The sequence below is a fragment of the Cajanus cajan genome, chromosome 1 (assembly GCF_000230855.2).
Source record: "Cajanus cajan strain Asha chromosome 1, NIPB_CcT2T_4, whole genome shotgun sequence".
Lineage (NCBI taxonomy): Eukaryota > Viridiplantae > Streptophyta > Magnoliopsida > Fabales > Fabaceae > Cajanus > Cajanus cajan.
The window spans coordinates 76,886,749-76,898,547 of record NC_138517.1 but is presented as its reverse complement, the minus strand read 5'-3'; the positions used below and the strand labels follow the sequence as shown (position 1 = coordinate 76,898,547).

General features: G+C 34.9%; 1 protein-coding gene across 2 annotated transcripts; it reads left to right on the top strand.

Moving 5' to 3' along the window:
- The first annotated feature begins 9,246 nt into the window (after nt 1-9,246).
- Nucleotides 9,247-10,805, top strand: LOC109807682 (glutamate decarboxylase 1). 2 transcript variants are annotated; one of them, XM_083062983.1, is made up of 4 exons: nt 9,247-9,542; nt 9,793-10,001; nt 10,194-10,408; nt 10,524-10,805. In XM_083062983.1, the coding sequence occupies exons 2-4, from the start codon at nt 9,900-9,902 to the stop codon at nt 10,663-10,665; spliced, it is 459 nt and encodes a 152-aa protein (XP_082919109.1). In that variant the 5' UTR covers nt 9,247-9,542; nt 9,793-9,899; the 3' UTR covers nt 10,666-10,805. The 2 variants fall into 2 exon arrangements, with proteins under 2 accessions (XP_082919109.1, XP_082919110.1); XM_083062984.1 differs by having other exon boundaries at nt 9,247-9,596; nt 10,524-10,665.
- The last annotated feature ends 994 nt before the right edge of the window (nt 10,806-11,799 follow it).

Genomic DNA, 11,799 nt, shown 5'->3' with positions numbered 1-11,799 from the left:
GTATATACCTTTTTTGCTATTTTTTTTAAACAAAATTGACATTTCCCAGACGAAATTGGGTTACTACACCCATGAGGCCCGCAAACAAGAAAATATAAAACTAAAACCCTAGAGTTAAGACAACAAATTACACTCTTGAATGCTCTGACTTTGAGGCTTGACCTAGGAAGAAACCTTAGTCCACCCTTTGGCCGGAACAGATGGAAATTGAAATTGAAAATAAGATATGAATTTATTGAAATTTATAAGTATAAAATATATTTAACATGAATATTTTTTAAAAAAAATTATTAAAAATCGAGTCATGTGATTCATTTAATAACTCAATAATTCAACCTTTGATCCACTAACCCAGTACCTTAACTATTTTGATGACCGGTCCAATTTTTAAAACTATGGGTATTAGTCTATATGCTTAAATTTATCTTTCAAAATCCGAAATCACATTATCAAAAACAATATTTCCTAAAATTTATCATGCAACATTTATCTCTAAGTTTAGAGATAAGATCAATCACTTATATATGAAACATCGAATATCATTCTAATCTTAATTCTACACTTACCTAGACTTTCTTCTAACTTAGCGTTGGAATGTTTTTGTAGGTGCTCCTCACCAACATTGATATTAGAGTGCAAAGGACATTAAGTTCAAATAAGAATATTTGGCGCTCCACCTGGGATTGGAGTGAAATTATCCTCCAACAATACATGGTTTCCACTTAGAACCAAATAATGAACAACAATGCAATAATAGTCTCACAAGTAGAAACCCCATTCTAATCCAAGTACTATCGTGGGCAACACCATCCATCTCAACTATAGCACTATATATGCGCTCACGGCACTATCTGCCACACCCATAGTGCCATTTTTTGTGTCGTCTATCACTTAACTTTTGTAATGCATGGAAGTCAATTAAAAGCACAACGAGGAAGCCTTGACAACCCTTCACCAGTAGCACGAGGTCGGTCGTGCACAATATAAGTGGGAGCTCTAAGCCTTGTGCCAGAAGAACAGTAACACTCATACAAAAATGAGTGTCTCCATACTAGAGGAATACATGGCCTCCCAATCCACCAGAGACACCCATATCGCGCAAGGCTCCCAAGTTAGTCAGGAGTTCCAAGCTCACCATTTGATCAGGCCAATGCAATATGTAGGAAAAGGTCATAGTCACCCTTTCGCCAATGATGTGATTAATATGTTGCACCCTTGAGAATGGAAATACATCACCATGAAGGCTTATGATGGGTCAACATGCTTAGACAAGCACCTCACCGCGTACGTGACTAGGATGCATCTATACACACATGACGAGGTTGTCCCGTGCAAGGTCTTCCCAACAATGCTTGAGGGTCCTACCCTATTATGGTACACTCATCTACCCACTATAACACAAATGGTATTTAGCAACATTTGAAAAATGTTACTTAATTATGTATAAATGTTGTTAATTTGTTTTAGCAACATATTATCAAATGTTGTATATAGTTCATGTTGCTAAAGACTTTTAATAATATTTTTGCATAATTAGGTAACATTTTTTAAATGTTATCAAAGTAGTATTTTTGTAACATTTTAATGATGTTGTCAAGATTTTGTTAATTTTATAAAATAATAATTAATTTTAATTTAAATATTACTATCATTATTATATTTTTATGTCTCCTAAACTTCTAGGAGTTCCTTAAGTTTTTAGGGAAATACATTTTTAGTTAGTTACCACTAGTTATATATAGAATATCAAATTTCATTTATCTTAAATATAACTATATGAATATATATACTCTTTATGAGTCATTAATCTATTCGATGTGAAACTTTAATTATGGGTTACAATTAGATATAAGAGAAATATATTTTTTTGACTCGATGTGAGACTTTGATTTTAGAAGCAATTATAGTAACATTTTTCAAAAAAAATGTTGCAAAATAACTTATGTAAAAAAAAATTTACTCGATATGGGACTTTGATTTTGAAAAAAATTGAAAAGAATAATATTGAAATAAAAAATGTTACTCTATCTATAATGATATTTTTCAAAAAAGTGTTAGAAAATAACATATTTATTTAATATATAGTAACATTTTAACAAATGTAAATAAGAAAATGTTGCTAAAGGATTAAAATCTAGTAGTGACCCCCAATAAGTATACCTAACTTTATCATTCTAAGGCAACAATTCAACGTGCACTTCGTCACAAGCTAACCTCATGAAACATCAACTCTGGCCCTACTCAACCTCAAATAAGACAACAACGAGCCACTTTGAGCCTTAATGGAGAGATTTTCAACCTTAGCCAAAAATATACAAAATCTTCATCCCTAGGTCACCCTTAGTGCCATGTTGAATGCATTGAAGGTGGGACCCTTCTCCAACGACCTGTATTCAGACAAGCTTGTTGGCATGAATGAGCTAAGAACACGCATCACCAACTTCATCAAAATGGAGGAGCATGAGGTTAATCAACGCAAGATCCAATCTTCCACCAGTACCAAGGGCAAGTCCTCTAGATCAGACCAACTATATTATAGTTAAAAGCCTCTACATATAATGTATGAAATTCCTATCATCAACATGTTAACTACCCCAAATGCAAAGGTCACTTATCACCTTTAATTTATCACTAAAGGGATACTACCTATCCTTTAAGCTCTTTTCCTTTCTATGCAAAATTTGCTTTGCTAATTCATTTATAAAGAATAGTCATGTTTTTATATTTTCAAAGAAAATTGTAGAAAACTATATACATTAATGCTTATAGCAAACAAGGCCAAGCTTCTAAGCTTACCATCAAGTCACAAGCTTCTAAGCTCTCTCGTCTTGAAGATTAAGAGCTTTAGAGCTCTTGCGTGATTTTGAGCTTTCAAGCTCTTGTGTCTTGAAAATTATGAGCTCCCGAGCTCTTGCATGATTCTAAGCTTCCATGCTTTCGTGTCTCTGAAGATTACTAGTTTTCTAGCTTTTGCGTGATTTTAAGCTTCTAAGCTCTCATGACTTGAACATTATGAGCTTTCAAGCTCTTGCACAATTTTTGAGCTTGTGAACTGTTGCGTCTTAACTATCATGATCGCTAATGAAAGAGTTAGCATCACCTCAACAAAATCCAAACCCTCCACGGGACCAACAAATTTCATCAAATCCTTGTCAAAATTGCTAAGTATGTTGGTCTAGTAGAAGTTTGAACTAGATCAACCAACCTTTCGCAACGAATTCTTCATAGAGCTAGTAGAAGCATGATCTAACCTTTACACCTTGCCCTCACTAGGGATCGACGGCTTATATATCATCCAAATCAGTTAAACCAAACTATCCTCATGCCTAACTCAAATGAGCCGAGTTAGGCACAAACTTGCCCATATTAGGCCCCTTAGTCCATTAGCACCACAAGATGAAACCCTAGGTGATTCATCCACAATGACTACAAGCATATTTCCATGCTACATATATTTCTCCTAGAATCTGGGATCACATTATTAAGAACAATATCTTCTAAAATCATGCAAAATCATCTCCAAGTCTAGAGATATGATCAATCACCTATATATGGAGCACCATATATCATTCTAATTCTAATTCTACACTTATCCAAACTCTCCTCTAACTTGAGCATCAAAATGCCTTTCACCACCGTTGATATTGGAACACAAAGGACATCATTCTTGTCGTTGGTGCACTTGTTGATTTTAGTAAGAACACTAACAATATTCAAGAGTAACATTATCTAAATTTAGTAAACCACCTATGAAAATACTAAAATATTTGTATTAAAAATAAAATTATCTTAAAAATTAAAAATTACATTTTTTTAATAAGTAAAATAAAACATACACTACAAGAAATGTTACATATAGTGATATACAAAAAGTGTCACTATAAGTACAATATATATAGGTATATATCTATTTAACATATAGTTACATATAATTTTAGTGTTGATTTTAAATGAGATTTAACAATATATTTTGTGTCACTATAGTTTATATCCACACTTTTTAACAATATACCAACATGTATTATATTTATTGTGTGGGTAAAAGTAATTTTTAGTGACACGTATTATGTCACTATAGGACAATTTTCTTATAGTGATAACACATCAATAATAAAAAAAATTACTATTTTTTATGGAATTAAATGTGACAAAGTAAATGTTAGATAGTGTTACTCACACAAACATCAATTTAATACCACACGAATATTTTATCTTACTATCTGAGTTCTGAGATCTTCGACATCATATTGCCGATTAAAAGAGAGATAAAAATACTTCAGAACCTTTGTGGGGGCCCAAATATTTTCAAGCTTCTTGATTTGTCAGAGATCAGCACTCTAAAACTCCTAGCTTAATATTTGAGTATGTCAACAATACAGATTTTAAAGTGTTGTATCCAACCTTGACTGATTATGACATACGCTATTACATATATGAGCTTCTTAAGGTAATATGATTCTTCATACTCATGGTATACATAGACTGATACTCTCCGTGTCATCTCCATAGTGAATATATTATTCCTTAAAAGTAACTGGAGTATCTTTTTCTTGGATAACTGATATCAATTTTGCATTTGGTTCATGTGTATTGGCTTTTCCTTATGCATCATGGAAATTAATTAATTTGTATAATTTTGTGTGGAGGCCTTTTCTTGTTACATGAATGCTTTAGTTTTGATTTGCAGGCTTTAGATTACTAATAGAGAAAAAGACAAATGGCAAAGAAAAGGCTCAGGAAAATGATTGAGAAAATGATTCACACTGTATTGCTGAAAGCAATGTTGAATATATACAACTTATCATGTACGAAAGGATAAAGACAAAAGGAATAATAGGAACAAAATATAGCTTAGAGGGTGGTACAACTCATTCCTATCTAGAATCCTCTGAACAAATATCTGCACAATATGGGCTTATGTATCATTATACAATTGGGCTGAAGTTGTTGCATTTTGTTCTTCTTCTTTTAGCCCCTCACAAGTTGGAGGTTTGAAAATGTCAAGAAGCTCCAACTTGGAAAAATTTGAGTGAAACAGTCGTTGAGGAAGAGCCTTAGTGAAGATATCTGCTAGTTGATGTGATGAAGAAACTGGTAGAAGATGCATGAGACCAGTAAGCAATTTTTCACGGACAACATGGCAATCAATCTCCAAATGCTTTGTTCTTTCGTTAAAAACTGGGTTGGCGGCAATGTACAAGGCGCTTGGTAAAAGGAATTCTCAAATCTGCAAGTAGGAAACAAAGCCATTGGAGCTCACAGGTTGCAGAGGCAAGGGCTCTATATTCTGCTTTTGCTGAAGACCGAGAAACAGTAGATTGCTTCTTAGCTTTCCAGGACACTAGAGAATTACCAATAAAAAAATAACTTGTGATGGAGCGACGTGTATCAACATATGTAGCCCATTCGGCATCACTGAATCCAAGAAGATGTGTGGAGGACTTGCGGCTGAGAAATAGACCTTTTCTAGGACACCCCTTGAGATAACGGATCACTCTTAAGGCAACTTGAAGATAAGTTTGAGTTGGTGCTACCATGAATTGACTAAGCTGCTGGGTAGCAAAAACTATATAAGGCCTTGTGCTTGTTAAATAGATGAGGCGACCCACTAAGCTTCTATATGATAAGGGATCATTCAAAGGTTCACTAGAGTCTTGATGAAGGCGTATGGAATTGTCCATTGGAGTGGAAGAGGGTTTACACCCCATGAGTCCAAAATCTTTGATCAAATCCAGACAGTATTTGCGTTGACATATGGATATTCCTTTGTTTGAATGAGCCACTTCTATGCCCAAAAAATATTTTAATTGACCAAGATCTTTTATGTGGAAATGAGAGTGAAGAGTGATTTTAATTATAGTAATCTCAGAAACACAGTTTCCAGTAAGCACGATATCATCAACATAAACAATGAGAGCAGTGAAGGCATATTCAGTGACTTTGATGAATAAACTATGATCAGCATGTGCTTGAACATATCCACAAGACAACAGTAAAAGGGATAATTTCTCATACCATTTTCGGCTTGCTTGCTTCAAGCCGTAGAGTGACTTTTTGAGTTTACAGCAATGGTTGGAGGGATGGCTAGTGAGTTCTGGAGGTATCATCATATAAACATCTTTTGAAATGTCTCCGTGGAGGAAAGCATTACTAACATCAAGTTGTTGCAAGTCCCAATTGTGAATGGATGCCAAAGCAAGAACGACTCGAACTGTAGCCATTTACAATGGGAGAGAAAGTTTCAAGGTAGTCAATGCCTTCAATTTGCGAGTAACCTTTCGCTACTAGGCGAGCTTTGTAGCGTTCAACAGATTTTTTAGGCCTTCGTTTGATCTTGAAAACCCATTTGCAACCGATGGGTTTGACAGTGGGAGGTGTGGCTATGATGTCCCAAGTTTGGTTCTTCATTAAAGATGTCATTTCAACTTGCATCGCCTCCTGCTAGCAAGGCTTATTGATGGCCTCATGATACGATTTTGGTTCTTGCTTAGAATGGAGACACATTAGGAAATGAGAGTGAGAGGGAGACACAAAAGTGTAATCAAGGACAGATTAAATAGGATACAGGACCTTTGAAGAAGATTGGTTGGAGTCCTTTGGAACAAGAGCCAAATCACTGGAAAGAGTGTGACAGTAATAATCATTAAGGTAGCTTGGACGAGTTGTGATGCGTTTGGAATGTGGTGGTGGGGGTGGATCTGGAGTTGGCACCGGAGTAATGGAATGGCTATGTGTGGGAGAGGATTGATAGCGCGAAGAGGGTGAGGAAGGAGGAGTGGTGGTATTTGGAGAAGATGAATTAGGACTAAGGGTGGGTTGAGATATGTGAAAGGGTTGATGGGAGATGGGTGGCTCAGAAGAGGGTTGGTGTAAGTAATCTGTTTCAGTTTCTGGAAGGGATTGAATGTGGATTGGGCTTGATTGAATGTGGATTGGGCTAGTATTAGAATCATGTTGGGAGTGTATGTGGGTTTGGGAAGTTGGATTGGGTGGTAGAAAAGGAAAAACCGTCCAATTGAATTAAACATTGCTTGATACAAAAATTTCTTTGTTATTGATATCAAAAATGACATAGCCTTTAGTTCGTGCTTGAAAACCCAAAAAAATCCCACGTCTGGAGCGGGCATCAAATTTTTGGCGAGATGGATTTGTGGAGGCATAACAAAGACAACTAAAAATTTTAATTATGGAAAAATATGGAGGTTTGTTATACAATAACTCAAAAGGGGTTTTATTTTTAATAATTGGAGAAGGAACATGATTTATTAAGAAGACTGCATGTTTAATAGCATGAGACCAAAAGTGTTTTGGAAGATTAGATTGAAACATGAGTGCCCTAGCCACATTGAGAATGTGTTGATGTTTTCGCTCCACATGTTCATTTTGTTGTGGGGTATAAACCCAACTTGTTTGGTGTAAAATGCCTTTTGATGAAAAATAATCTTTTTGAAAAAATTCAGGCCCATTATCAGATCGAAGACACTTAATGGTGGAATGAAATTGATTTTCAATTAAAGCAATAAAATTTTGGACATGTGTTCGAACTTCCCCTTTAGATTTTAATAAAACTATCCATGTATAGCGGCTAAAATCATCCACATAGTTAAGAAATATTTATGACCATGAATAAAGGATTTAGAAAAAGGTCCCCAAATATCCATATGGACTAAGTCAAATAAATTGGAAGATCTATTCATACTTGGAGAGTGTGACAAACGTTTTTGTTTAGCCAAATGACAAATATCACAATTATCATCAACATGTTTAGAAATAAGAGGAAAATTCATGAGCAAAACATTAAGATGCTTTCCGGAAAGGTGTCCTAGTCGAAAATGCCAAAGGTTAGAGGTGGTAATGGGAGGGGTGGTGAAGTTATTGATAGAGGAGGCTTTGGGTGGTGATAAACTCACATGTTTGTTGATGTCCAAGTGATAAAGGCCTTGCTTCAATTAACCCAAAACAATCGTCTTCAATGACCCCATTTCTTGTATGTAACAGTGAGCATTTGAAAAAGTTAAAAATTAATTTAGGGAAGAAATAAGTTTAGAAACAGAAAGTAAATTAAAATTAAAATTGGGTACATAGAGAACATCATGAATTATAAAGGACGGGGAGAATTGGACAGAACCTGAAAAGTGAGCAAAGACAATAGCACCATTGGGCAAATTAATTTGAACGGGCTTGATTTTTTGAGTAATGAAGAAAAAAATCTAAAGAGGAGGCAGTATGATCAGTTGCCCAGAATCAATAATCCAAGGAATTTCTTTTTGTGAGTGTGTGACAAGGAAAGTGTGTGTGTTGGACAAACAATGAGTGTTATTGGGCTGCACAAGTGAGGTGGTGTAAAAAATAAACGAAATACCAAGATTAGGATTAGAAAAACGTATTGGGTCTGTTGGTGGAGACACTTGAGTGATGTTGGCCCGTGAGGACTGAGCTGAACTTGTACCATGAGTATCAAGAGGTTGTTGCTGGAGGAGACTGATTAGGGTTTAGTATTGGGCTTGGGTCAAATGAAACCCAGACCCATTAGAAGAAGATCCTTCAACAGGAGTGTTGGATCCATTATTGTTGGTTTCTTGAGTTGCATTGTTGACAGAAGCAGTGCCATCACGTGGGTTAAATCGAGGGCGACCCAGGTAACGTGGATGACCCGGTGGGTATCCATGCTTGGCATAGCAAGCTTCGATGGTGTGTTCGTTGCGATGGTAGTAGGTGCACTTTTTGTTGGAAGCATTTCGTGTGTTGCTACCAGAAGGAGTGCCAGGAGGATCGCCAACAATGCGTCCCTTGCCGGAAGAGGTGAAGTTTGAGTTGATGAATGCGTTTGGTTCTTCTTGGACAAAAGAAGGAGAGTGTTGACGCTCCTATTGCACAACCATGGAGAAAATACGGGAAACAGAAGGCAAGGGATCCAGACTCTAGGATAGTTGGAGCCGGTAAGAACAGGGGTGATTGTGACGGAACTTTGCCCTTCACTAGGATGAATGTGATATGGGCTGGAGGGATTGAGACTAAGATCGATGTTAGGGACACCACCATCAAGACTAGTGTGAGAATGAACTTCGGACATGATGAGTGAAGGAAGGTATTAGCAGAGCTCCAAGAGCTCTGATACCATAAAAGAGAAAAAGACAAATGGCAGAGAATAGGCTCAGGAAAATGATTGAGAAAATGATTCACACTGTATTGTTGAAAGCAATGTTGAATATATACAACCTATCATGTACGAAAGGATAAAGACAAAAAGAATAATAGAAAAAAATACAACTCAGAGGGTGGTACACCTCATTCCTATCTAGAACCCTCTAAACAAATATCTGCACAATATGAGCTTATGTATCATTGTACAATTGGGCTGAAGTTGCTGCATTTGATTCTTCTTCTTTTAATTACTGCCATTCACAAGGCATAATGCATAGAGATGTCAAGCCTCATAATGTTATGATAGATCATGAATTGCGTAAACTTCGCTTGATAGATTGGGGTCTTGCTGAATTTTATCATCCTGGAAAGGAATACAATGTTCGTGTGGCTTCAAGGTATTGTTATGTGACTGATTGACTGTGGTCTCAATTCTCAACTCTATTTTTATAGTATGCTGCCACCACTGACCTTCATCCTCATCTTCTTCTCATATATATCTATTTATGAAACAATGAATTTTCCTTTTCAATCTTCTTTAGAATTTTGAGATATCAAAGAGATGTTATTATTTTTGTTCTGTTTGATCCCTGCCTAATTTTTTTTTTTTCATCACTGATGCTGTACTTTAATTTATGAAATTAACAGAATCGGTGCGTGAACATGATAGCACGTTTGTTCCATGCTGAAGTTGGAGAAAATGAGAATGCAATTGGAGCAGGAACTGTTGGATCATCAGAGATTCAGAGGCCATAATGCTGGCAGGGCTTGCATTCGAGAAGAAGTGGCAGAACAAACGCAAGGCAGAGGGAAAGCCTTATGATAAGCCCAATTTGGTCACTGGTTCCAATTTCCAGGTATATATTTATATTTCATTTCTAGTTCCCTTTGTTAAACATTTATCATTGTCACATATTTTAGAACGTAATATTATGTCACATGGATTAATTACGCGTCTACTACTTATATTCAGCCACCTTTAAATTATAATTATTTTATGCCACATATTTATAACTCATGCGTTTTGCATGATAATGTATATTATGTAGGTATGTTGGGAGAAGTTTGCAAGGTATTTTGAGGTGGAGTTAAGGGAAGTGGAGGTGAGAGAAGGGTACTACGTGATGGACCCTGCCAAAGCCGTTGAGCTGGTTGATGAGAACACTATTTGTGTGGCTGCAATCTTGGGTTCAACTTACAATGGAGAGTTCGAAGATGTGAAGCTCCTAAATGATCTACTTCTAGAGAAAAACAAGCAAACTGGGTGAGTAATATTGCACTAATTAGCTCTTTTGACCTATTCAAATTCTTTTACATTGCTTTCCTTTACCTGAATCTTAACTAATTAATTTGCTTAATTTACTTGTCATATTACATAGATGGGATACACCTATCCATGTTGACGCTGCTAGTGGTGGCTTTATTGCTCCATTCCTTTATCCAGAACTAGAATGGGATTTCAGACTCCCATTGGTGAAGAGCATAAATATTGTTAGTGGCCACAAGTACGTGATGAATTAGAGGTATGGACTCTGTTTATATCTATCTGTTGATTGTCATATTGAAGCCCATAGTGCTTTCTTGGCTAAGGTAATGTGCATTTGGAGGCCTTTAAAATTTTTCATGATATAGAATTTGAATAATATTTTGTTTCTTGTCTCTTTTCTACACGTCCAATTTAGTACATGCATGGTCAATGTTTTAAATTCTTGAACCTTGAGTCTTTAATTTTTGCTCAGTTAGTTTTTATTTATACGTTAAAGTCATTGCATTCATTTTTTTGGGGCCCCCGCTTCCCCAATTTTTTTGTTATGTGTAGGCCAATGTGCAACTTTTAAGCAATTCATATAATTAGTAATTATTTTAAGTAATAATTTGATAAATACTTATAATATATAGATTATCATTTCTCAATTTATAATAATAAAAATAATTTTAAATCTATTTTTTAAATAATAAAAATGCATCGATATAGTTTAGAATAAACTACATTAATTAACGGTTTAAAACTGTCAGAAAACCTGAGAAAGTAAAAAAAATATATTTTTTTACGATTTAAAACTGTGAAAAAGTGTAAATAAATAAAAAAAAAATAAACCGCTAGAAATAATGAGTCAAACAAAATTTAGATACATTTTGTGGTAGTAAAGTGATTAAATTTTCTGACACAAAATTAGGGTTTACAAAATATACGCTACAAACCATTTTTTGCGTCTGTGGGTCCGACGCGCCGGTAATACCATTTGTGGCAGTTTTTAATCATCAGAAACTGTCAAAATAACTGTTACAAATCACACATTTTTTTTAGTTCAATTGATATATTTTTTCTGTTTGTATATGTTGAGAAAGATAATAAATTATAGTAATTAAAAATGCTCAAATTTTAGTTATTATCACCTCTATTCTCTTTTAATAATCCTTCAAGTCGTAAACTAATAAACATAACAATTTTGTTTTATATATTTTTCATAAAATATTTTTTTTTTATTTTTTACTATATCTTCTTTTATTTTTTATTTTTATTTTTATAATAAATGCATATTAATTAAAGTTGGGGGAGGTGCTAGGATATACTCTTTTTGTTTTCTTTTTCTAAATATGATACACTTTTTTCTCTCTATTATAAGCAACAAAGAAAAAAAATATCTTTTATTC

Bases quoted from the DNA above. Each gene is read 5' to 3' on its own strand.
- LOC109807682 (XM_083062983.1), top strand. From the start codon at position 9,900: ATGCTGGCAGGGCTTGCATTCGAGAAGAAGTGGCAGAACAAACGCAAG. The intron at 10,002-10,193 runs GTATATATTTAT...TATATTATGTAG, and splicing joins TCACTGGTTCCAATTTCCAG to GTATGTTGGGAGAAGTTTGC. The intron at 10,409-10,523 runs GTGAGTAATATT...CATATTACATAG, and splicing joins GAGAAAAACAAGCAAACTGG to ATGGGATACACCTATCCATG.